The 24,182-nt window shown below is 42.2% G+C and overlaps 1 protein-coding gene across 6 annotated transcripts in view; it reads left to right on the top strand.

Annotated features, from left to right (window-relative positions):
* LOC124309697 (rap1 GTPase-activating protein 1) overlaps positions 1-24,182 on the top strand; it is a 138,650-nt gene that overhangs the window by 77,010 nt on the left and 37,458 nt on the right. For 5 of the 6 annotated variants that reach the window (XM_046773538.1, XM_046773541.1, XM_046773543.1 and 2 more), the window contains exons 2-3: positions 14,513-14,606; positions 15,432-15,530. In XM_046773538.1, coding sequence (XP_046629494.1) covers positions 14,513-14,606; positions 15,432-15,530 — 193 coding nt within the window. Of the gene's footprint in view, positions 1-14,512; positions 14,607-15,431; positions 15,531-23,411; positions 24,136-24,182 lie in introns of those variants that run through there. The other variant, XM_046773545.1, reaches the window with a different exon arrangement.

Below are 24,182 nucleotides of genomic sequence, written 5' to 3'. Positions count from 1 at the left end.
GCATGTATTATACATATGTGTACACAAACGAGCCTGTTTTGTGGATACAGATGTAACGACGAGTGTCGAGTATAAGGAACGGTTGAACCGCGTTAACCTTTGACTACTTCCTACGTACGATTCACAGCTCTCTCGTTATACGCAGGGTTATGCTTTATGCAACAGGGTCAACGAACTGTGAACCCCGTCGTTTTCGGAGGAAATACTGCAAGCCCAGAGGTGATCGGGTGAAAATCTGGGTGAGGATTCCTTTGGAATTATGCAAGTTGAATCGATCCATAAATAGTACTCCGACGTATAGAGAATAAATTTATCACGTCACGAGGATTCGGTTTCCCGATCACATCTCGATGATCTTCTCGTACATATCTGTGGCCTACGATTGTCGAATGGCAATCAATAATTGCGTCATTCGAATTTAGAAGGAAATTGTGCTCGTTCCGTGAAACAAGGACGGAGCTCTCGTAGCCACAGGCGGAGAAAGACAAACCGCACCACCACCGGATATCCTCTCTCATTTTAGTTTTAGTCGTTGCGGTAGTCGATATCGCCACCTTATCAAGGTCTCGCCTTACTCTTTTCAAACGTCAGGCCTTAAGTAAGTGCTGCGTAGAATATTGTACACATGGCTATCCTGCTTTGCATACGGCACATAAGTTGCAAGGCACGAACTTAGATGTGAATAATTGATAACACAAGAGAAGCTAACATTTTTCACAGTAAGGAGATTTAAAAATATGGACCAGACGATGATTCCATAATTTTATTGCTTTTTCACACTTGTGACGATCTTTAAGTGACACGCATTTTTAGTTTTGTCTAACAAGGAGATAAAATGAAAAGCCAGCGTCGTAATTAAAGGTAACAAATTTATGTGGGTGCTAAAAAAAATTTTATAAAGTAAAATTTTGCACGATCAATCGTATTTTCATTCTGGGGGTATTGGGGTAAAATTTCTCAAAGAAGAAGAAGAAGAAGAAGGAGTAAAGTACACGTTGATTCTAAATTCGAAGTAACGTACCCTCTGCACGTCTCCTAATCCTTGGATTTGTTTTTCCGTCTCACCGCAGCTTTGTGTGCACTGGAGTACTAGACGGGACCCTCGAAACCAATTCCGTGATTTACAGTAGTCGGTTTGTAGTTTGTTTACACGGCAATTACCCTCGTAACCCAGCGTCAACTGAAGAGGTTTGCTTTACTATCCGTATAAATAGATTGCTTGAGATGCACGGATGAGCTCGTCGGATAATATTACGCGGTTTATTTCGCAAATGCACCTTCGTCATACACCGCAGCATCGGTGCAACCACGCAATTGCAATTATTCAACGCGAATTTCTGTCTTTCATCTCGATTTATCAAGGAGTTGATTTTTCATCTAACCATTTTTTACCAGCACTTACTGTACTCGCCGCAGGTTGGCTTTGAGATTATCCCGTGTACGACTTATCGGAATCCATTCATGCCTCCGGTGCCTGCTCGCCAAACTTTCCTGCATCTGCTTCTCGGCTGCACGGCTTTAGATAACAAAAAAGAAGTACCTTTGAGTTTGAAAATTAAATATAGAACGTGGGTGAACTGAAACTTTTACGGCACCGGGACCCTTTCATTCGAACACTCGCTGCCTGCAGGCGAAAGGGTTTCCTTGCACGATGGCTCTACCAAAACCTTTTTCGGCGTTAAAAGCTTTCCCTTTTTCAGTCCTCGCTGTCTCTATCCGCATCTTTCCTTGTATCCTTACTTCTGTCATTTTTTCTCTCTTCCACTTTTTTTTCATATCTTTTTAGTTCGCCCCTCGGTATGAATCTATTTGACCTTTTCCCGCCACGCGCACATTTCCGCGTTCTGATTATGGCGTCGTTGTTCGCATCACGATTAGTCCAGAATGACACTACCTGTCGTAACCGGAAGAAACCCGGTATACATGCAGCCTGCTCATCAGCGTAAACAGACGGTGACATTAACCGTGTAGTACTACGATATAGCTGTTTTATGCTTATCGTTAGCTTCCAGATTTTCCAGAGTGCTTAGAATGAAAAGAGAATGGAAGTGGAGTGCAAGGTTTTATATTAAATCCACATCGCTTCTCTCTATCTCTCTGTCTCCCTCTCATTCTCTCTCTCTCTCTTAGCTTTATCCGGAATAAGCGCGGAAATTAATTCGCAGAACGTTATGCGGTGATTGCTGCTGAATGTACGAGAAACGATAAAATAAACCTCCGAGCTTATCTCTGCAACGATTTATATAAGAAATAAAATTACGGTGCTTCGGTAATGAAATCACAGAAATTCAATTCGTAATTCGATTGAAATATAGCATCAAGCAGCACTGCGACTGTACATATATATATATATATTTAATCACATCTCGTTCGATCGATTCAATCATTTTATCTCTATACCTGCGGTCAGAGTCGAGTTTTTACCGCGTTTATCGAAAACTGATTTGAGACACCTGCATCGACAGACCGCGCTGTAAGTTTTTAGCGTTGAAAATTGACTAAATTCACTTTAATTATTAACCAGAATTTCTGGATCTAACCGCAAGAAACGACATAAAATATAAGAACAAAATCTTGACCGTGTATCTGTTTTATCTGAATATGTGTAATACCGTTGGAGAAAAGAATACGTAACTCCGTAAAGTACTTCTATCTACCGTAAACTAATACCGTGCGTCTTACGAGGGATGGAAAGCAACAAGAAGAAGGTATAATAACAGGAAAGACGCCCACGAAGAATAGAAAATGGAGACAACAACTGGCCAGCGTCGATATCTCGTTGCCCATCTTCTACGGGTCTCGGCGTCTGACCAACGGAAACTGTATCGACAGGATCGACTGCAGGGGGTGGCGCTAGCCGGGAGGCAGAGGCTTCGACATCTGGTCTTCGGTTCCGTTCCACAGCCTGGAGAGCAGACCGGATCGAGCCAGACCACCGATGTCTTCGAACCTTTCGAAACTTACTGGTCTAAAAATAGTAAATACACCACCCATACCGAACAAGGCTAGGTGATGCGTGCGTCTATCGCGACGTTGTATCCTAGATCGGATCGAAAGTTTATCGTCTATTCTACATACGTATATCGCTGTACAGATTCACGGCTGTTCCGCGCTGTGAAAAACCGCCGGATAAATTATATCGCGCGTAATGCGAGCTTTGACCAGAGCTTCGGATGCCGCATCTCGGCGCAGTGCCGATTATAATTTGTCATCGATCGACGTACGCAATGAAAGAATCTTGATGCACCACGTCGAGGTAAATATCCACAATCTAGAAGTAAATTTTATCAGGCTTCAGGCTCTCGACCTCTTTATTTCGGCTGTATTCATTCTTACGTTCTTTTATCAATATGCTTTGTACCACGCCTCTGATTCTACGTGTATATATTATATTCACGAATAAGCTTCTTTTCGTTACCCGATAACGATTATTGATCGATTTTTTTCAAGTGTAAATGTGGGATAATAGTTACAGTGTTATAAAAATTTGAGAAAAGGAGGAGAGATTTTATTGTTTTTGAACGAGTAATGTCCATCAGATTACAATTGAAGTGAAATTTGACCAAGAATTGTAATATGTGTAAAATTCTATCGAAACGATTTCTTATCGAGTTATCGAAAATCGCTTCGGAAAGAACGTTTCTTTCTTCTCTGAACCGTAAAAGTGAGATCTTTACTTATACGACACTGTCGTATTTTGTCATCGTCGTCACGTTTTAATCATTCCGAGGTCGCGCGATTCTTTACCGGTAGATCCTGAAATTCCGTCCACGTGTTCTGTAGATTACACGTTATACCGCGACTTAGAAACGAGCTACTGAATCACTTAACACAGGAACATGCACCTCACCTATCTACCTGACTCATCTCTCATCCGTGTAACTTTATCGCAGTCGCGTAACTTTCCAAGCTACATTCGTACAATAGATATATCAGTGCTGCACGTATGTCTTTAAATGCAGTAAATTATACCTGAGCCGAGGTACCTGACCAGAAAATATTTTTCCTTTTACGTGTCTGCAGTCAATAGGTTCTCTCTCCGATGTACGAACAAACGCAACATCTACAGCCTCGGTGCAATAAGAAGTTTGCAATTTTCGCGTTTTCAGCATCTTTACATATTACATGCAAAACGCAACACCAAATTGATTTTTTTATTTTAATTTCTTTATGTACCTACGTACGGAGCATCGTGTTACACATGATCGTACGAAAAACGGAGGATGAGAGAGAGAGGAAGGGAAATAGAGAGTGAGAAATTAATCCATCTCCGTAGCTTCGGTGGTTGCAGGAAGCGAGCAATTAAGCTTAGTATCTCGTCACCCAAGTCGCATCTTTGTTTTCTGACTCACGACGTGTCGGCGGATAAACGGTCACGGGCTCAGAAGCAACAGACCGTCCGGCCACCCTAGGCCGAGGGAAAGGGGACGCGTATGGGGTGGCATTCCATGGCGCTCTGACATTGGGTCAATTGACCAGTTGCGCCCACTTGTTCGTTTTCATTTCGCTTAATCGGAGCCAACGAAGAGCAATGGTTATGCCTTTCTTTATCTCCGAGAATATTACAGTAGCTACGCGCTATAACCCGATCCTCGACGTTTACCTTAAATGTGGAATAATCGTGTGCAGTCTGATACATATATATATATATATATATATATATATATCTTCAAATTTATTCGTAATGGCTAATTCTATCGGAAGATAAGACCTCAACAGATCGACCAAATTTACAATCACGCGTTTTGCGAGCATTGAATTTTATTGAAAAATATGCAAATTGTCATATATTCCGATGATGAGAATTGAATTTAGAGAAACGATTATCTGCTTACTGTGCTGGATCGTTATCTGTTTAATTTTAGACTTCAGGTTTTAGTTAGCTAATTTATAAATGGTCGAGGAGAGCGTCAGCTGTTTACGATGAGAGAGCAGCCAGTCGAGCCTGCTGACGATGTGTACTTGAATTGAATCAGATCTGCAGCGACAGATTGAATCGAATCGATTTGTAAACGTATACGTATAACGTTTTAAACTTTGCAAACTTTATAAATTACAATAGATTGCAGGCAGTCGGCGTTGCCGCGCGGAATGCTAGGATGCTGTGTAAAAATCTGCGCTGTATCATTGTGCTCTTTAGTAAAATTAATTACAATATTTCTCGAAAGTAATTATACGCATAAAATATCTTACGACGATCAGCAAGAATAATTCATAAGTTTAAACTCTTTCTTACCGTGTGCTTGTTTCCGTATCGTACAAATTTATCAACAAACAGCTGCAGGCTACTTTGTCACTCCGTGAATTTGCATGAGTTTTGAATTTCGCAAAAAAAAAAAAAATATATTGTCCACGTTTTTTTTTCTTTTTATTGCCAGTTATTTAAATTCGTATCTGAACTTTTATCTACAAACTGATATAACTGTGCACATTCTCGAAACGGGGTACGAAATGATTATATATTATATGAATCGCCTTTGAACAGGCACAGATGCCACGAAGTAACGGGTATCCTGAAGCTTGCCTGTACGAATTTGCTGATTGCGTTACGTGAACTTCAGTTTAATGAAATTCGGTCAACTCGAGCGGCTTGTTCCATAGAAGCAGCAACAGCAGCAGCAGCTGTTGGAGTTGAATGTTTATGTGCATGCAAGTCAATTTACAAACATTAAGCGTATCTATTAAACGTAGACGACTTTCATTCCCCTGCGGCGAGATCAGGGCGAATTATACGAATAGGAGACTTACGCTATCGATTGTACGGGATCGAGAAAAGAAGGAAAAGAGGGTAAGATAGATGTATATATTCTGTACCGATAGCAATATCGTTAGATCGAAATCTATAAAAAATAACAACCGTATCAACCTCGTACCTAGTACTTACTCGCATCTCATACGTACAGCGTTTACAACGCGATCGCTCCGCCGACAAATCCCTGTAATTTTTTTTTATTTTCTCTTGGTGCAATTCATCTCGTACCGTAGGTATCAACGATTCCGGCACACGATGGAAACGTGGATGTCGACGGTCTGCACGCGTTTCATCGACACTATCAACCTTCCATTGTGACCTCGCACAATATGTAATATTCGGAACGCCTCCGGAGCTCGAGTGAAGTACATACACGTTCTTTGTGCTCCGCATACCGTCGGGACGGTGACCAACCACCACTTTTCACACCCCACAACCACTCGGCGAGCTCGCCTACCTGTGTTTTATATATATACATATGCACACATGTACTGCAGGGGTGTAGAAAATCATCGACTTACGTTTGTACGCATACCATATCATACCTATAATATGTGCCAAAATCCCTGCAGTGCACATTACGCGAGCAATTGGCGCAATTACCCCCCGACATCGTGATCCTTGCCTTTTTCCTCGTCGCCATTGATCGCCGTTCCTCTGCATTCGGCATTCGGGGGCACAATGAACGGTCAAATTACGGGTATTAGTCGGATTTGGCGTGGTTTGCATTGCGATAAACCGGGAGTTACACGCCCACCTGGTCGATTTGTATACACGTACGGTACGCCGAGCACTGCACACGCCGAGTTGCACACGCGGTTGGGAAGAATCGGGAGGTAAACGATTCCGTAATCCAAAGCGGCGAGAACGACCCTCACAATCGCCGATTCTTCGCTCGGTTGAACGGTAATCAGAACCCACGACTCTCTGTGTGCGCGGACGAGTTGGCTCGGAATTTTTGGCATATCGGTCGGGGGTTGCCGACTTTCCCCGTTTACATGTCAAAGGGGACGGTGTGACTCGTTGCTTTGTCGAGGCATCCGCTGCGTGATTCCAATGACCGCGTTACGATTGTCCCGAATCGTTCGATCGGGTCAACGTGCCAGCACGTCGCTTATTACAGGATATTGGAGAGAGAGAGAGAGAGAGAGAGAGAAAAGGAATCAAGTTGGAAAATTTTAAACTCGAATTCATTGCGAAGAAGTGAACTGCGGGAATAATAATCGAAATCATCTTTTTGTTTTGCAATTTATTACACTGGGTGGATAATCCGCTCGTGCATGTTAACAAAATAACATATGTGCATTGCCGTTGAATATTGGGTATATCAGGTTTGCGGGGGGTTTCATTTCATCCTTTTCCTTCTATAAAACGGAAATTTCTCTTCACGTGGAAACATTCCTCCGTATAATGGAATTTTATTTATTTACCCCTGTGCTCCGACTTATCGTGGAAATCAAACGCGTCGCTAGGGGCTTGTCCGCTAATTAAATGAAACCCTCACAGCGTCATGTGCTCGGCACGAGTCATCGACAACTCGTTGCGGCGGCTGCTTTCGCCTGCTTGTCTGACTGTTTGCCCCACGTACTTTATTTATTTATTTTTTTTGTTTTTTGTACATATTCCCGTTTGATTTAAAGGGCAGAAAATTAACATATTTGACGCTCTTCTAACCACCGCGGGGGGGGGCTCACCTAGAGGTTAAGCCACTTATCTACACGTGGCACGCACCGTGTCATCTGCTCTCGAGTGAGTCAGTTTGAGATAAAATTATACATGTTGAATAGAATTTAACGATATAATTATGCGCACGGATCGTGTCCATATAAGGGTTTCTTTTTTTTTCACAGACGTAAAACCGTTGGAACTTTACTTACTCCTAAAAGCTCTCGCGTTCTATGCAGTGCATAAATTAACATTCTAACCAATTCTCTTTTCAAAATTATACTATTCGCGCTAAGCGCGTACGATATAACCCGTATAATAAAGTTTATAATTAATACAACCTGGCATATATTCTTGATCGCTCGATGATTAATCACTTCGAGCATTGAAAATAATTGGGAGCTCATAAATATAAAAATCTCTGTCCAACAGCGAGACGCTTATGATTAATATAATCTAGGCTTATATCGTGTAATAGTGAGAACTGCGACGTAAAACGGGAATACCTGACTAATCCGCAAATAACATACCGATTAGCCACTTTCTATTCCTTATACACGCGACGTCATATTTATCATCTCCTTCACAAATGATAATTCATCTCGGCTTAATGGCGATTCGAGTGTGTGTACACAGTGTAGCTTACAACACACGTACACATACGTGGATAAGCGCTTGTGTTCGACAATGCGCAGGTATATTAAGGTCGAGTGGTTTTCGGCAGTACGGGAAGAAAAAAGTTGGCCGTATGACGGTGAGGAGGAAACGAGAATGGATATGGGTACGAAGGATACAACGTAAAACCGGGTGGTTAAAAAAAAAGGGGGGGCGACGATTATTCGTTCTCCGTATATAGTTGCAGCGTGTGCCGTACGAGCGGTGCAAAAGGCGTGAATGTGGGTACTTTTTGTCACGATGCAAATGTCAATACGACACCGTATAGCATCGGTCTCCGTTTACCCAGATACGCATCGCCCCGAGTGCACAATGCCAAAATACTCGTAATAATAGTAATGAGGAATGAAATATGGTCTTATGCAAATTTTTAGACCCGCCGAGGAGGATACGCTCGCACTTACAGATATACAAGCTTGCGTAGGTATGCTTGTGTATAAACCTCGCATATGTTCAGGCAGCAAGCCCCCTTTTTTACGGTACAGTATCGTTCGCGATGGTAAAAAAATGTTATCCTTAGAAAAATTTCCGCGATATGTGGAAAAAGTGTAATACGTAGTGTACGGGAAAATTCAAGTCGAGTATTTTTTACACCCGTTAGACGGTTCTCCTATGATTCGGTCTTTTTGTGTAAAAATAACTCTGATGACAGGACCGACTTTTCTCGTTACGAAATCAGCTTTGGATGACGGAAAGACCTGAGTCACTTGAGATAATCCTACGAAAGATTGTACTTCGTCTAAAAGTCGATGGCGAAACAGAAGCAGTGTATAATAAACGTGAAATGCCAGCTTCTCGCTTTGGGGATAATTACATCAGACTTTTAAGGTGCTTATTTTATCTTGTAAAACGGTTTTTCTTCAACTGTATCTTTGAATTACGAAAATCTCTGATTGAACATATAATGTATTCTCGCGGCCACGGTATGAAGAACGTTATTTTCGTTCAATCGCATTTTCAGTACCGTGCATCGGTGAAAATAATTATTGGTCGCGAATTAAACAGAATTGAAAAAGAGAAGAGAAAAAAAAAAATTGAAACATCGAGGCTGTCGTACGCGTACGTAAACCTGTAATATACTTGGCTCGAAAATTTTGCTTCACGTGTAATTTTGTGGGCGTACACAGACGGTAGTGAAAATATTTGTACACACAGAGGAACGACACGTGAGCCCAATGTGAAGGGAGGAGGTTTCACCGTATGCCTGTGGGTGAGGTATAAACCAACATCTCACCCCCTCCTTCCCTCCCTCCCTCCCTCCCTCTTCCCAACTCGCGACACGTAACATATGCACTGCTCAGTTGAGCTTTGACGTACGCTTGGTATATATATATATATATATATATATGCACGTATGTGGACTACACACACGGTGTAGCCATCTAAATTGTCCCAGCATCGTCCGTCGGTGCGACGGCTATATTGTCATTTGGACCCTTCGAGAGTAGCAGCGTCGCTTGAAATTACGCAACGCTTTAGTGTGCCGTTTTTGTTTATATTGTTTTACTTTGGTTTCTTTTTTTCTTTCTTTTTGATTTCGGTTGGGAGGGTACTTTTTGACTCTCGATTTATACGTGGGTAGTAGAGGTGCCCTCGGAAGGTAGAAGAATTAATGGCACGTTAATACAGGACGCACCGTGTGCTGTGTTGCTTTTAGGTACTCTATGTTAGGTAGTACGTGCATTGTGTATATAAGAATCTGCGATGTCACATATGTCGCGATGCGGGAGAACAAGGTACTCGTAACTTCAACTAGACATTTTTCACTACCGGTTTCAGCTGTGCCTGTGTAATTGTAATTGTAATTGTGTCGCTGTGTTATATGCCTGTACGTATTGTAACAGGGGGTGTTTTAGAAAATTGTCATATTATTATTGTTTTATTTTTGTTAGTCAATTTTTAAATCTGCCACTTTTGACGAACAATGAACCTCTCAAAGTTTGTGACTCGATATTTGCCCATTCAAGCAACGTACGGCATCTGCTTAACTCCGTTATAGAGTGGCGACATAATTATTTTTTTGACTAACATGTTATTAAAACTTGAAAAAAAAGGAAAAATTAAGAAACTCTGAATTGAATATTTTTAAACTCTACTCAACAAAGTCGTTTCATTCATCTTAATATTAATACTAAAATCTTATATATACTATATATATATATTCTTATTCAGAACAAGCTGATATCAGCTGACTCGGTAACTACTAAAGTTTGTGTAAAGGATTAGAAGACAATTGTTTTAACGTTGTCATTAATTATCAAGTTCAGTAGCACGTACACACGGAGGTGAAATAATCAAGTCGTTCTTCTTCGTTATCTTGAACCGTGCGATGGTTAAAAATAAACACTTACACAACAATGCTGTACCAGAGTACACAAAGGAAAATAAAATTAAAAATAAAAATAATTATGACACTGGAACAGGAAATTACGTTAGCCCGCAGATCCGGTCAGTCGCGTTGCGAGCAGACAAGCTTATGCGTATAGAAGAGAATTAAATAAACGAATGAAAATAAAATAAAGAAAATATGTTTGTTCATCAAAATGGAACGCCAATGAATTTCGTACATGTACACGTTGTTCATTTAAATATTACACGCCGGCACGTGCGGAAATTTCACTCGCAGAGTTGATTGGTTGTTTATTAATTATTTATTGTTAGTACGAGGTTCTTCCGTGTGAAAGTTTCGCCGCTCTGTATCCAGTTACCTTCAACCTTTTTTTTTCCTCTTCTTTTCGAAGCAACGCAGCGCGTGCTACTAGCCCGAGCACACATAGCGCAATTATCGCCTGCTTCAATCGCATTTTTTAGGTGGCGCGATGATCGACGAGCGCGAATCCATCACCGATTCACACAATACCCGCAGAGGCGTGGTCGCGTGGTCGCACAGTACCGTAACAAGATGCAGGAAGAGGAAAGAGGTGGGGAAAAAAATAAATAAATACGGGAAAAGAATGATGAAAAAAAGAAACGGCAGCGGTGACTAGAGGCAAGGATAGGCAACACGATCCATCAACGTTCAAACGAATGACATCCGAATGACCGAATTAACATATTCATAGAAATAAAGGGGGTCTTCCTCATCCCGGCCCTAGGACGACATCTGCCAATCAAATACCCGCCCGTCGACTTGCCGAGACTATAAAACACAAACAGCGTTGTACTTCTGACGCGTATGGTTTATACTAAATTAATATTTTATTCAAATTCAGAGACCAGACTTGCCGAGGTTGGTTCGTTCCTCCTGCACGGACCAGTTTCCTTCCTCAATTTTTCACATTTCCATCTTGTGCAACTTACGCGACGGTGGCAAAGGCCAATATAAACATAATTAAATACAACCTCTGCGTCTGATCGTCCAGGTGTAAACTTTTGCTACGATTAGTTTTCTCTTGCACGGTTGTTTACAGCGTGTCATTCTTTCTACGAGCGTAGAGGACGGTACGAAGATTCATCAGAATGCTTGATTATTAGGTCTTGCTCTGAATTTTACTCTGAATTCTGATCACGCGATGAGACACGGTTTCAGCAATAAATCGATGAAACTTACGAATTCGAAATTTACTTTGGATATTAATGGGATTATCAGTGTTCACGCAAAATTAGCCCAAAGAACTTCGGTATATATCCGGTGAATGTGAAGAAAGGGAAGAGAAGGAAGCTGCTTTAAACTGGCCGTAAGTAAACCCTCGAACTTCCCGTTCTCGCACTGCAGGTTCCAAGTTTATACCGAAAAAAAAGAATAATATCAAATTCCAATTTTGAACTATAAATTCAGATTCGTGGTTAACGATTTTGAAGCCAAAATCGGAATATTTTTTGATTTGTTTCCACCATATTGGATGGCCATTTTGGATTTCGCAATCCGACTTCAGATTCGTGATCAGCCACCCAACAAATCAACGAGTACCAATTTTCATCTGAATCTAAATGTTTTTAGTTTTTTTTTCAGCTTTTTGCATACGCTAAATTTAAATTTTGCAAATCTGACCCTGGATTCGTGATTAGCGACCCAAAAAAACGGTACCAATTTTCATTCAAATCCATTCATCCATCCTCAAGATATCATTTTTATTTGATTTGTTGGAATTTTGTTACTCGAATAATTGAAAAAGTACTGAACCGATCATAACCAAAATCTAATCAGTTCTAAGCTTAAAAAAGCTGCGTCGATTGAGATCAAAGTCTTTGAAATCCGGAGACTCGTTCTCGAGATAAAGTCGGATAAAAAAATTGATCACGTACGTACATACATACAGACACACGGTCGTCCATCTGAAAATGATTGAAGGTGATGCTCTAGACTTACAAACGTGTAGATCTAGTGAAAACTCGACTTTTTACTTTCGGGGTCATCACAATAACTTCCTGTCTTCTTTGAAAATCGCGAAACGGGAAGTTAAAAAATCTGTCATTACTTTGCGGTAATTATTATTGTACGCAATTACCTAGGGTACAAATTCCGACGAATAACAGAAGTTAGCGTTTCACCGTCGCGGGCTTTCGTTCAATATATATGTATAAGCATGCGTATGTATGATATACGGTAGAATGGAACAGAAGCGGTACAGTCGCGTTCATTGTTTATTAAATTTTAAATTATTCAATTAGTCTTTCGTCCGCGGAAGCTACCGTCGGCGGTGTGAAACTCAATCCCATGAGAATACGAAGCGTTTCATTGTGGTTTGTTATGGTTTATCGTGACTCTTTATGAATGTTATGGCGTTTCTCACCGGCTTGTGAATATACACAAGAAATACATCCCACACATTGCCCCGCATCTGACTCGGTTCGTTCCCTTTATATATTTATTCGAGTTGTCCTAGCTTTTCTCCCTTTTTGTCTCTCCCTTCCTTTATTTCTTTATCTCCTTTCTTCCTTCCTGTCACTTTTATATTTCTCGGGATCGTTGAATCGCCTTTCTCCTTGTTATTTCTACCCCTAACGTAACGGTGACGACCTCGGTGATAATTTCGCGCGTGACGGCTTATTACTTTGTCAATATACCTTAATTAACGCCAATTCCTCGGTATTGTATCAAGGAAGACAATAACCTGCCGCACGTAGCTGAGCGTAAGACGAGGCGAGGCAGATGGACAATCTCCAGAGCTTGTATACCTATATAATACAGAATTGGCTTCTTCCAACTTAATGTTTTCCCATTTTACCCTTACATCGAACTATTACGTCGTTGACAATGTATTTCGCGTAATTACTCGTCATCTGTTTTATGTGCAAAGACAACAACAACAATAAGTGCTGGTACAGCTGCCAGTGATTACTGATTAACGTCGATACAATAGTCACAACCGTCGCTACAGACAACAACAACAATAGCAGTAAAATGAGCGTCGCTAATTTTACGTCACGGAAATTCAATTCGCGCGCATTAACGCTGACTTATTTCTTAGCTTCTTCACGTACCTGCCGCAATGTGCAACCTTGTGCCACCGGCTCTGCATCTGCCCGGGTTTTATAAGGTTCGCGGGAAGAGGCCGAGTGCATTATACGAGCGGGTAATTGTTAATTAACCGACTCTTTACCTCAGGTGAACGGTAACGACGTGGTTATAAAGAGCGACGTGACACCTCTGATGCGCGATAATTTTACCTCTCTCCGCCGCGACTCGCGTGCGTAATTATAATTTATACAGAATTATCTTATATGACACGCGGAATTTGTTACGCCAACGAGACCTATTCGAGCAGGTGTGTGTGCGTATAATCTTCACGCGCCTCACGTGCCGCGCTCTGCGGCTAACGCCTACAATGGGGCTGATTAAAACATTGTTTTCATTGCGGCGGTGCTGCGGTATATGGGATTAAAATTACAGGGGTGTAATTTCCGCGCTTCGTAACGCGGCACGCGCCTTAATTCTCTTTATTAAAAACCGTAGATGCAACCATGATGACGACCATGATCGCACCCAGGCTAAGCGTCAAATTTAATGTACGATTCAGTGGGCGCGAGGTTTATTGGCAGCTGCAGCAGTCACTTTCGATTCATTCGGCAGATGCGTGTCTTTCGAATAATTCTCGCCGCCGTTGCGTCTCATGAGAAACTGTAAAATCATCAGCTGTAAAATAATCATTGATAGGTATTTTATACCTCTGACATTGTTTATCGAAGTTGCGACCGTAGCTCGCAAAGCTCACGATCAGATTCCAACCGCAACCGTCCCGGTGACTAACGATAAGTACTGCGGGAAGTGGTGCGCGTTTGACGCTTCAATTTTCCTCGGAATGATAGTGTAATGAATTTCCTGCAGTCACCGAGACTAAAAGAATGGGGCTCGATATTAAACAACAAAATATGTGATTTTTTTTTCTCTCATACGATGCCGATTGTGAGATAGCTTAAAGTTTCGGAACCTGCCGCAAGATTCTCTTATTTAATATTTGCATTTTCCTTGTTTTTCAGGCGGCAGCAGCTCGACCAATCGGTTTACTGCAACTCCGAGCCCAGACGGACGGAGGATACGCAAAACAGCCGTGTTAATCCGGATAAAGTAAAGGTAATGAAGAGTAACTGGTTGAACTTTATTACGGAGTTATCTCTCTCTGTTCATATCCAGCCGGCTGTTGGCTTGCACGCTTTCAGGCGGCGGAAGCGTTTTTCTCTGCTTTCATTAGAACTTTAACGAGCCATTATGTGCGCGCACATGTGTGTCTATAATAAGTTTCCATGTACACGCTGCAGAGTTGCGAATTCAGAGACCAAAAAATTCGAGTCAAGAGACCCGTGTTCCCTAAATGATACTCGCTGTAAAAATTATCTCGGTACAAATCGTTGAAAACACTTCACAGTGACACCTAATTTTTTAACATTTACAATCCTGGCCGCAGACTTCGAAGAGTTCACTTTACGTATTTTTCGTTCGGATGTACGCGAAATATTATGGGTTATTCGTGAATCGGAAAATTATGTAATTTTCAGATGTTTTCATATGCAATTCGCTATTACATAACGCAGACGAGGCTGAAGACAAAGAATGGCAAGATAGCCGAGCGAAAGTCGTCCGGAAATGAGATAAACCGTTGTGCGTGGTTTTTCTCGAAATACGTCAAACTATCCCACAATGTAGCTATAATCGCTGCGCAACATTATACATATACGGAGAAAAATGTCGAGATGATCTCAGACTTCGTTTATCGCAAACGGTTCGTCATGCGTGTATAATCATATCATAAATCCAGCTTTCGTATATATCAGTTGACAGAAGTGAAGGAAAACTAATATGTCAACCATTATAGGAAAAAAAAAAAAAAAAATACCTCAAAGCAATTCGATTAATATCGTCACAGAAGTTAATTAAAGCCGGATTTTCTCATGTTTTCAGGGAACGACGCATTCCGACCATATGTTCGAGCTTCTCGAGAGGTGCCAGAGTTCCCGTCTTGATGATCAACGCTGTCCCTTGCCTACATACTTCTCTCAGGTGAGTGTTTAAATTAGTAGAGTGACACGAGCGTTCACGCTGTACGACGCTCGGGCGGCGCCTCGACAAAGTTTTCCCGCTACTCGTGCAGCGGGTGTCTTATTACCGACTTGTGCCCTTCGTACCTAGACCTTGTACCGTAGGTATACACTATCCAGGAATTGGCAATTTTCCTCTCGTTTCTCGGAAGAACAATTCTAATTTGAATTTATACGCACTGTACCGTATTAGGTGTAACGAAGAAGAAACGCTGCGTGTTTAAACTTGCTTAATTGAACTTTTCTCGCCCCCTTTGTCGCACTGCTGGTTCTCGACGTTGCAAGCTATGCGCAATACCTTCGCTCATTTCCCATCCAACCATCGCATGCGTTTCACATCGTAATCTTTCCGATTGCCGAGGTCCTACTCGTAATAACACGCTCGGGTTTCATCGTCAACCACACACTGAAAGTATAAGAGAATGCAGAGCTCGAAATTCGTTCATTATTATTACCGGTATCCCAAATAGCCGGTGTTTGCCCTCGGGGTGTAGCGTTGCTTCTTGCTGTAATTCTCGCAGCGATCAGCTTATAACAGAGCTTGTAACACACCTAGGTACACTGCTAGGTATCCTATACCGTTTAACAAACGCGCGCGCTCGCGCTCAGGCAGAGAAACATCGTTAACGATCTTTAGATGAATGAACCCGATTAGCTTCGCTTTTTATACCCCCTCGCGGTGATTTAGCCGAGGACTACAAAGGTATGTGCGTATGCACCTTGAGCCTGCGGCTTATTATAGTAGGCACGTTACGTCGCGTCGCGTTGCGTCGCATCGGGCTACAAGGTGTAAGGTATAAAACAACCAGCTACAGTGAACAAAATTGCTCCGTCACTCGGATCAATCGCAATTGGCGTTGCATTGTACGCGTATAGCTAGGCATTATAGCTGTAAGGTATAACAGATACATACCCTGCATAGGCAGCCACACGGCTTGCGCTTTGTTTCCAATTGGATTTACGGGGTGACAGAAAAAAGAAGACCCACGATCGACGCTGCTCGTGTTGGGGATGATTTTGCCGGTCATTCGCTAACCGATCTCGCTGTGCAGAAAAAAAGGAAACGGAACAGCAAAAAAAAAAAAAGAAAAAAAACACCACACGTATCGAATTCGTATCAGTCCCCTGTAGGTACCGCACCGTTAATGCATCGTGTACGCTGGGAATTGTTCACGATTCGAATCTGATTGATTAGCATAATAATTGAGCAGGAAGTTCGCCGCCTAGGAACGACACAATCGAATTAAGTCAAGGCCGCCTGCTGGCTCGACGATCCCGCTGCGTAAACTGATCCTAATCTTCTAATGAAATCTGCAATTATATTCTACTGCTCGCTACGATGCAACAACGCCTTGGGCGCGTCTCACGACGTCGACTTTAATCCTGGCCATCCTTCGTGCTACAATTGCGAGGCGTGCCCAACCCTAAACTTCCTCGTTTGAACTGTTCAATCACTCTAAAGCCGGTCTTGATTCCTGCAACTCCAAGCGCTGCTGCGGAGGTGAGATTTATGACGGTTAAAAGGACTGCGGCTCGCAACCGTCTTGCCATGCTTCGCGAACTCGGACGACGTACATCCTCTTCAATTATGACTACGTACAGAATGGATATCAACATTCAAACATTAACCCAGCATAGTGCTAACCCAACTATTCCCTTGGGTCAGATAGTGACATACACGCCTGATTCTGATGACACGGACCGAACCGCAAATCCGACTGCTTCTACGACGCGCGTCGTTCGTGAATTTCGAGGAATTATTTATCACCCTATTATACCGTGGTTCGATGTGTGACATAATGTATTGAACCCACAAGATTACGCGCTTTCGCTCACGGCTTCTGTTTGAACGAGGAAAAATCTAAACCGACTTCGATTTATTTTACGCTTTCACTTCTTGCACAGATCAAATTGAGCGTTGGAAAAACCAAGAATGTAATCACGGTCAGTTTTATCCTAATGAGATTAAACTAAAGATTTCTGTACAGGTGATATACATAGCGAGTTAAAATATTTTCACTTCTTTCACGATGCATATATTTTTCACGATTAGAACTTACAACTTCAAGACTTACTGTTTATGCGAAAACACTGTTATTTTCTCGTTTGGTTGTACAGACTAAGTATTTTCCATTGGTGTATAATTAATGACCTCAAGTCCTAAGTCACTCTCTCACTTTCTCTATACACAGTACTTTCTTTGACGGAAGGAATTCCAGTATAATTTCAATCTTAACACCCGTCCTCTCAACCTTGACATTTGCCATGCAACACAGAAGTACTTCGTTATAAGAATTACACACAACTAATGTATAAATGTGTCAAAGAGCAAAGTATTCGACCGCCTACCTCGGCCCTGGCAAACTTCTGTACGTACGTAACAAAACTCGCGCATTATGCCCACGTGTGTCTCTCCAAGGGTGCTCAAACAGCAGGCCGGAGCTCTTGCTACTTCGATTTCCATTCCGTTTCCAAATCCGCAGACGACTGTGACCCAAGGAGGCCCGATAAGACACTTGGCTACGGTCGTTTCTCGCCATTCTTTCATACTCGGTGAAAGAAAGGGGACGTAAAAAAAAATTCGGGATTAGCCGAAGGACTGCTGCGACAGTCCGATGCCTGAGGTTGATCCCTTTCTACTCTCCCTCTTGCCTGCAGTGGTTTCAAGTGCTCTGCACTTGAGATCACGGTTGGTATTCTGGCTCGTGTAAGAGCCGGAGAGGATATCGCGCGTAGAACTGAGTGCTTCGGTCCGGTGAATCGTAGGACAACGAGATCCGTTATTAAAAACTGATAAAAACGAAAGACTGCTCCTGGATCGCTTCGCCCCTTCCACGCGCGGATCCGATACTCTCGTCTCGAAAATGCTGTAACAAAGAGAGAGGAACTCAATCCGGATTATCCTCCATGTACCGTATTCTCCGCATTTCTGTCCTACACAAAAACCCATTCATCGCGGGTCAAAATTTTATATTAAACCCATCGAGTGACTCTTTTCCTTTTTATCGGAATACTCCGGGGTTAGTTGAATTCGGTCCAGTCGACGGTCCTCCGATTTTCGATATAATTCCTTGCCGAATCAGTTTCCGCCGAAGAATGCGATCCAAAATCACGGGATTTCTCTCTTACACCGTTCGCATGATGACTTCGGGTGAAAAAAAAACTTCCCAACCGTCGAGATCTTCTATCACATTGCACTCTAATGTTTTTGCACATCGCGTCTAGACGTTTGTCGAGCCCTTCCTCGTGTTGCGCCTTTAATATGTTGCGTATGTATCCTGTATTTCTCAACCCAACTGCTGTTAATGGATTTTTTTAGTCTCGTTCGTTTTTTGGCCATATAACCTCCATACTTTTAACTTCATTTTTAACACATGTGTTTTAAGTGCCCAGGTTCTTTTCTCTATTCGTCAAACGTGCGTTACATCAGAAATTTGTCTTACCACTTGGAAACTTGTATATCTCCTCGTTCTCACTTGCTTTGTAGTTTGCCAATAGGCGATAAACAAAAGTAAATTTTTTATCAGTCGGTAAACGTAGATCTTATTAGTTGTCGGTAGTGCAGATTACTGTCCTCGGCAAGAAACCAAGCGACCACGTCAGTTCATCGGTCGGTAACTCAACGCAATACGCATGGTCAGAGTAAATCATCGGTCGGTAAACGTACCACCCGGAATCGGAGGCTAATGGCCTGCCTCACTTCAAATCTACTTACGTTTATTTCGCTATTGATTTCAGGCCATTGTGCCTATTTAGCCTGGAAATCGTCCCAAAGATGCCGCTGAGCAACCACAAGATTGTAATTTATCTTTGTAAGATCAGGTCCTGGAGTTCGTGCAAACTGACTTGACTAGTACATTGTCTATGAGTTGAAATAATCTAGCTGCAAGTTCCCGCTGTAATGCAAATAGAGAGGACTTACAGTACCGGTAACACGAGTTAACAAAACGAGTGGGTTGCAGTTAAGACGGAAACGAGGATGCGAAGTAAAATCCAACGAGCCAAGATCTTTTTAATTCCCGGAAAAGAACAATTTCCATAGCATTAGGATTATTCTGACTACCACTGCCGCGAGTTGTTTTGTTTTTAAAATTCCACTGTAAACTTGTTGTAAAATAGCAATTGAAATACCTGTATGAAAGGCTCGCAGAAATTGAAAATGAAGCTGCGAATTCAAAAAAGAAAAAAACCAGAATAACAAAAGATGATTGCGCAATTTTCGTTGATCAGAGAGTCGATACTCGTGTTGTTTGCCCCTCCTGAACGGCATAATGGGCAACGTGATCGTTGAACTCATTCTACGATGCATGCGATACGTGCAATCACGATTTTTCCGTAAGTTTATTATATTGTAATGCATACGTATCCTCAGGGTGCTAAAAGAATCACGTACATAGCATTTGATGCACGGATCGTTGGAGTATAAATCGAAAAGATTGGCAATGCACAGGTCAGTCGGTCGCACCTAATATCCATCATCAAAAAAGCAGCGACAGCTGCTCAGCCGTTGCTGCTGCTGCTGATAGAGAGGTCTTTCAGACGACGTATGCAATTCAAAATCGGTGTGTGCCATATACTCCGCAATTCTCCATCCGCACACACGTAATTGGCGAAACTCATTGTACGCCGCGGTTTAGCGCAGGTATAATTCATGTATGAATGGGAAAAATTTCGACTCAAGGCCGAATGCGAACTGCGGTTTCTTTCTTCGCGAACTGCAGACCGACTTCTCTCCTTGACTTGAAAATGCGATCATTGCGTTGGATCCAAGAAAAAATGGGCGTGCAGCTGTTGCGAATCGGCATCACCATTGAACGACGATGGTGCATACTTGCATTGATACCGACACGCCTTCGTTATGCTCGACGGTGGTTGAAGGATGACGAACACGACGACGACGATATGGCACGATATGCGCAGCACGCATGCAAGGAGGCGAGACGCAACGTCCTGCGGGATGTGGGGAGAGCGAGTCCTCTTCCGGTCGGCAGACAGGTACACCGGAAGTTTCGCTCCAGCCACCGAGGCGAGGTACACTAACCGTCATGCTAGGGCTTCGGCTAAATACTCGGAAAGATTTTACAGATTTCTTGCGTGTATGTGTGATGGATGCGGACCTACATTACACGCGCGTACGGGGCGGTATGCAGTAACCGTGAAGATCCCAGATTTCGATGACAGGATGTAGGTACGGGACGATATGGCGATTGCGGGTGAAATTATTTGTTCCTTTTTTTTTTCCTCCTCTCATATTCTTTCTATGTTGACTTTTTGTTAGGCATCCGGTACTGTTTTCATTTTTACTTTCGGTAAAACACGAGCAGCGTTCCATTTTCTCTCGTTGTTCCGTCTTGTCTTTTGTTCGATCCCCTTCTATATATGTATGTACAATAGTACAATGCGTCGTAAAGTTCTTTCGCGAAAATAATTGCTTCTGAAGTTGAAACTAATAAACGGCTCAAGTTCTCGCGCTTCCGAGACTAACATCCATGCTTTCATTATGAACACTTTTGCACGTATATGTATAAGGGCGTAGGTCTTGTAGAACTTGTATATGAAGTTTTAGTACCTAATTAAAATTATGCGCTATTGTTTATCTATTTTCTTATGACTGTTTTTGCCACTGACGTTGAGCAGAAATTTCCTAATTATGAAAGTATGAATCCTCAGATTTACGTTAAATATATTTCTGCTGCGTTATATATATATATCATCGAAACTAAACAAGTTTGGGGAGTATATAAGTGAGAGTGATTAATTATGCATGTTTACCGTAAATGTTGAACTGCTCCTTGGATACAAATATCTATTTCGTAATAATATCTCGTAACTCATCAGTATAAATATAATCGTAAGTCAAATAACGTAATAGGGGGGAAAAAAACGTTTAAGTTATAACATAGAATTTTAAAATGTCAGAGATACGCAAACGAAATTGAAGCGTATACGTAAAGTGAATCGAGGGCAATGTAGATTTTGTCTTTTGAAAAACTTTCTAATTAGATTCGAACGCCCCGGTTTTATACGTAAAGAAATTTTTTAAATTGAATTCCGAATGCAAAGAGCTGCCCTCGTCTACTCGAGATGTCCTGCGGAAAGGAGTTCGGAGCGTCAATTAGTTAACCCAATTCTTCAATTCCTCCTGCAAATGGAATCCTTTCGCGTTGGTTATAGAATCATTGAAAAAATCGATTTCTACGGGTAGGTACGATCTTTGTGTCGTTTGTAGCATGCATTCTCCGACCATTCACCCGAGTCGGTTCTTTTTCACTTGACGTGGTTCACATCTCTCTTTTTTTCTCCCTCCCCCTCTGTCGCTCTCTCTCTCTCTCTCTCTCTGTCTCTATCAACGGATGAAGTTGATGAAAATAAAAATAACGTCCCAGGACACACAAAAGAATGGAAAGAGGGGGCCATCGGCGTGCTTCACGAGACAAGAAAACAAGTCGACCACGAAATGACATCCGCTTGCAGTCGAGCAGTCTTGTCCTGGCCCCGCGCTCTCTTCGTTGTCCGGTTTTCAGAAACTTCCTCTCGGCTCTCTGTTCCCTTTTCCCTCGGCTTGGTCTTCATTTCGTTTCTCGCCACAACCAATTACAGTCCTTAACGAATTCAGTTGAACGTATGAACGTCCGCCACTGACAATAATTTTCAATGCTTCGTGCACGAGGATCGTATAGACTGTACGTATAGCCGAAAAAAGTTTACAAACTGCAGGTAAAAAAATACATCAGTTTTCTACAGAAATCAGTGACTTTATCACAATTTCAAAGTCACTTTTTTCTTCTGTTGACAGAAGCTAGCCACCTGATCATTTAATAGTTATAAACGTTTTGGTCATTCTGAACAAACGCTTTGAAAGGGTTTGTCTAGGAATGGTCTTTCACGCGTTGAGAAAAAGTTTATATTTACAAATAGTCAGAGGTGCTGCAGCACTGTTCTCACTTCAATCTCTTTCCAGAGAAAGACTTTTATTTGGTTATTAACTGTTTTTCGTTTTTTCGAACTAAGCAAACATGTATACTCTAACAGATGAAATAAGTTTAATATTATACAGTCTTGTCGAAATGGTTGAAAATTCTTGCCATGCATGAAAAGATAAAGTTTCAGTTACCTGAGTCAAGATCATTTGTGTCAAATCACGTTCGGACATTTTTATCCGGTAGTGTGTAAGTTATACAGTGACGTACGGTTATACGAACAACTTACTATCTTCCATCTGACAATCTTATAGACATACATGCACCTTTCCAAATTACTTTCTACACGTAGAGGTATAATGCGAAGAGCAAACAGGCGCGCACCTGTGAATTACTTGACACCCAGCGCAGTCATATCGAGACGCTAACACGTTGGCCAAAATTAGTCAGGAAAGAAGAAAGGTGAAACATGGTTCCTGGCAAAGGTTGCCTGAGAAACATGCACTTCTACTCGGCAATTTGTACTCTAAGTGCAAATTGATTGCAGGAGCATGTACGATATTCTGTGACATCGAGGATCCTTTCACTTATGACGAACTGTACATTGCCTCGTGATATTTTCAATTACATCACACTTTGAGGATCGATGATAAATTCTACCTCATATTTCGTACAAGAAATTTTTTTTTCCCAGGACATGCCATGCTAATGTCAAGTGACCGTAATCCTGGCTAACCCAAAGGCGACGCGACTGCAGCTTTTCCAGCAGAGCGCATAAAGCTTACCGAGTATCCGAAGGACGGCGATCTCCGATTGGTCGAAAGCCACGGTGGAAGTGCGCCGAGAGCTGCGCACGCAGTTCGGTTAACGTTTGCTTTTCACGCTTGTCGGATGTATTACCAGCAGAGGCCAGTTGGCGGTTGCGCTCCGTTCTGCCGCGGTTGGTTTGTCTGCGCGGTTCTCGAGCGTTTGACGTACACGCGGAGTATACCGTAAACCGTGAACGAGTACATACGGGAGGAGAATACTTTCTACTCTGACCTCATACTCCTGTTTTAGAAACATGTAAAACTCGGCACTCGTCAAATTTAAAAATGAACACTAGTAAACCGTTGACGCTGCCGCAGTTTCACGTGGCTCAGTGTTGTTCCGCAACGCGGATAATAATCCTAAAATCTCGCTTCGTCAGTACCGATTTTCTTCGTTCGTTGCGAAAAAGTGTTTAACGCCTCGTGATCCCGTTATCGTTTTCGTTGTCACTGTCACTGTAATCGTTGACGTTTTAACGTGTGTACCGCATGTGAGGAAATGCGTAAGTTAAACACGCGTAACGATCATTACGAGTATCAAGTGCCGCAACGACTTAACAAATGACTGCAATTTTACACCAATGCATTTTCTCTCCTAATCATATCGCTCGTACGTTTTATTATCGTCGTTCAAGTTTTATTACCCCGTGCCTTCGATCGGGGGACAGAACGCAGCGGCGTTTCAGTATCGAATAAACCGGTAAACATTAGGAGCTTGGATATGATGGGGGTACTAAGGTGGAGGCAAGATCTTAGATCAGATTCTGGCCAACAACAGCAGAGGCCAACATCGGAGCAGCCGAGTGCCACGCACACTCTGCCCAAACTTATCATGCAGGTGAGTTGATGGTCGTTGTAAAAAAACGTAAAAAATATACTGCCCCT

The sequence above is a fragment of the Neodiprion virginianus genome, chromosome 1, assembly GCF_021901495.1.
Source record: "Neodiprion virginianus isolate iyNeoVirg1 chromosome 1, iyNeoVirg1.1, whole genome shotgun sequence".
NCBI lineage: Eukaryota > Metazoa > Arthropoda > Insecta > Hymenoptera > Diprionidae > Neodiprion > Neodiprion virginianus.
This window is presented reverse-complemented; position numbering and strand designations above follow the sequence as displayed.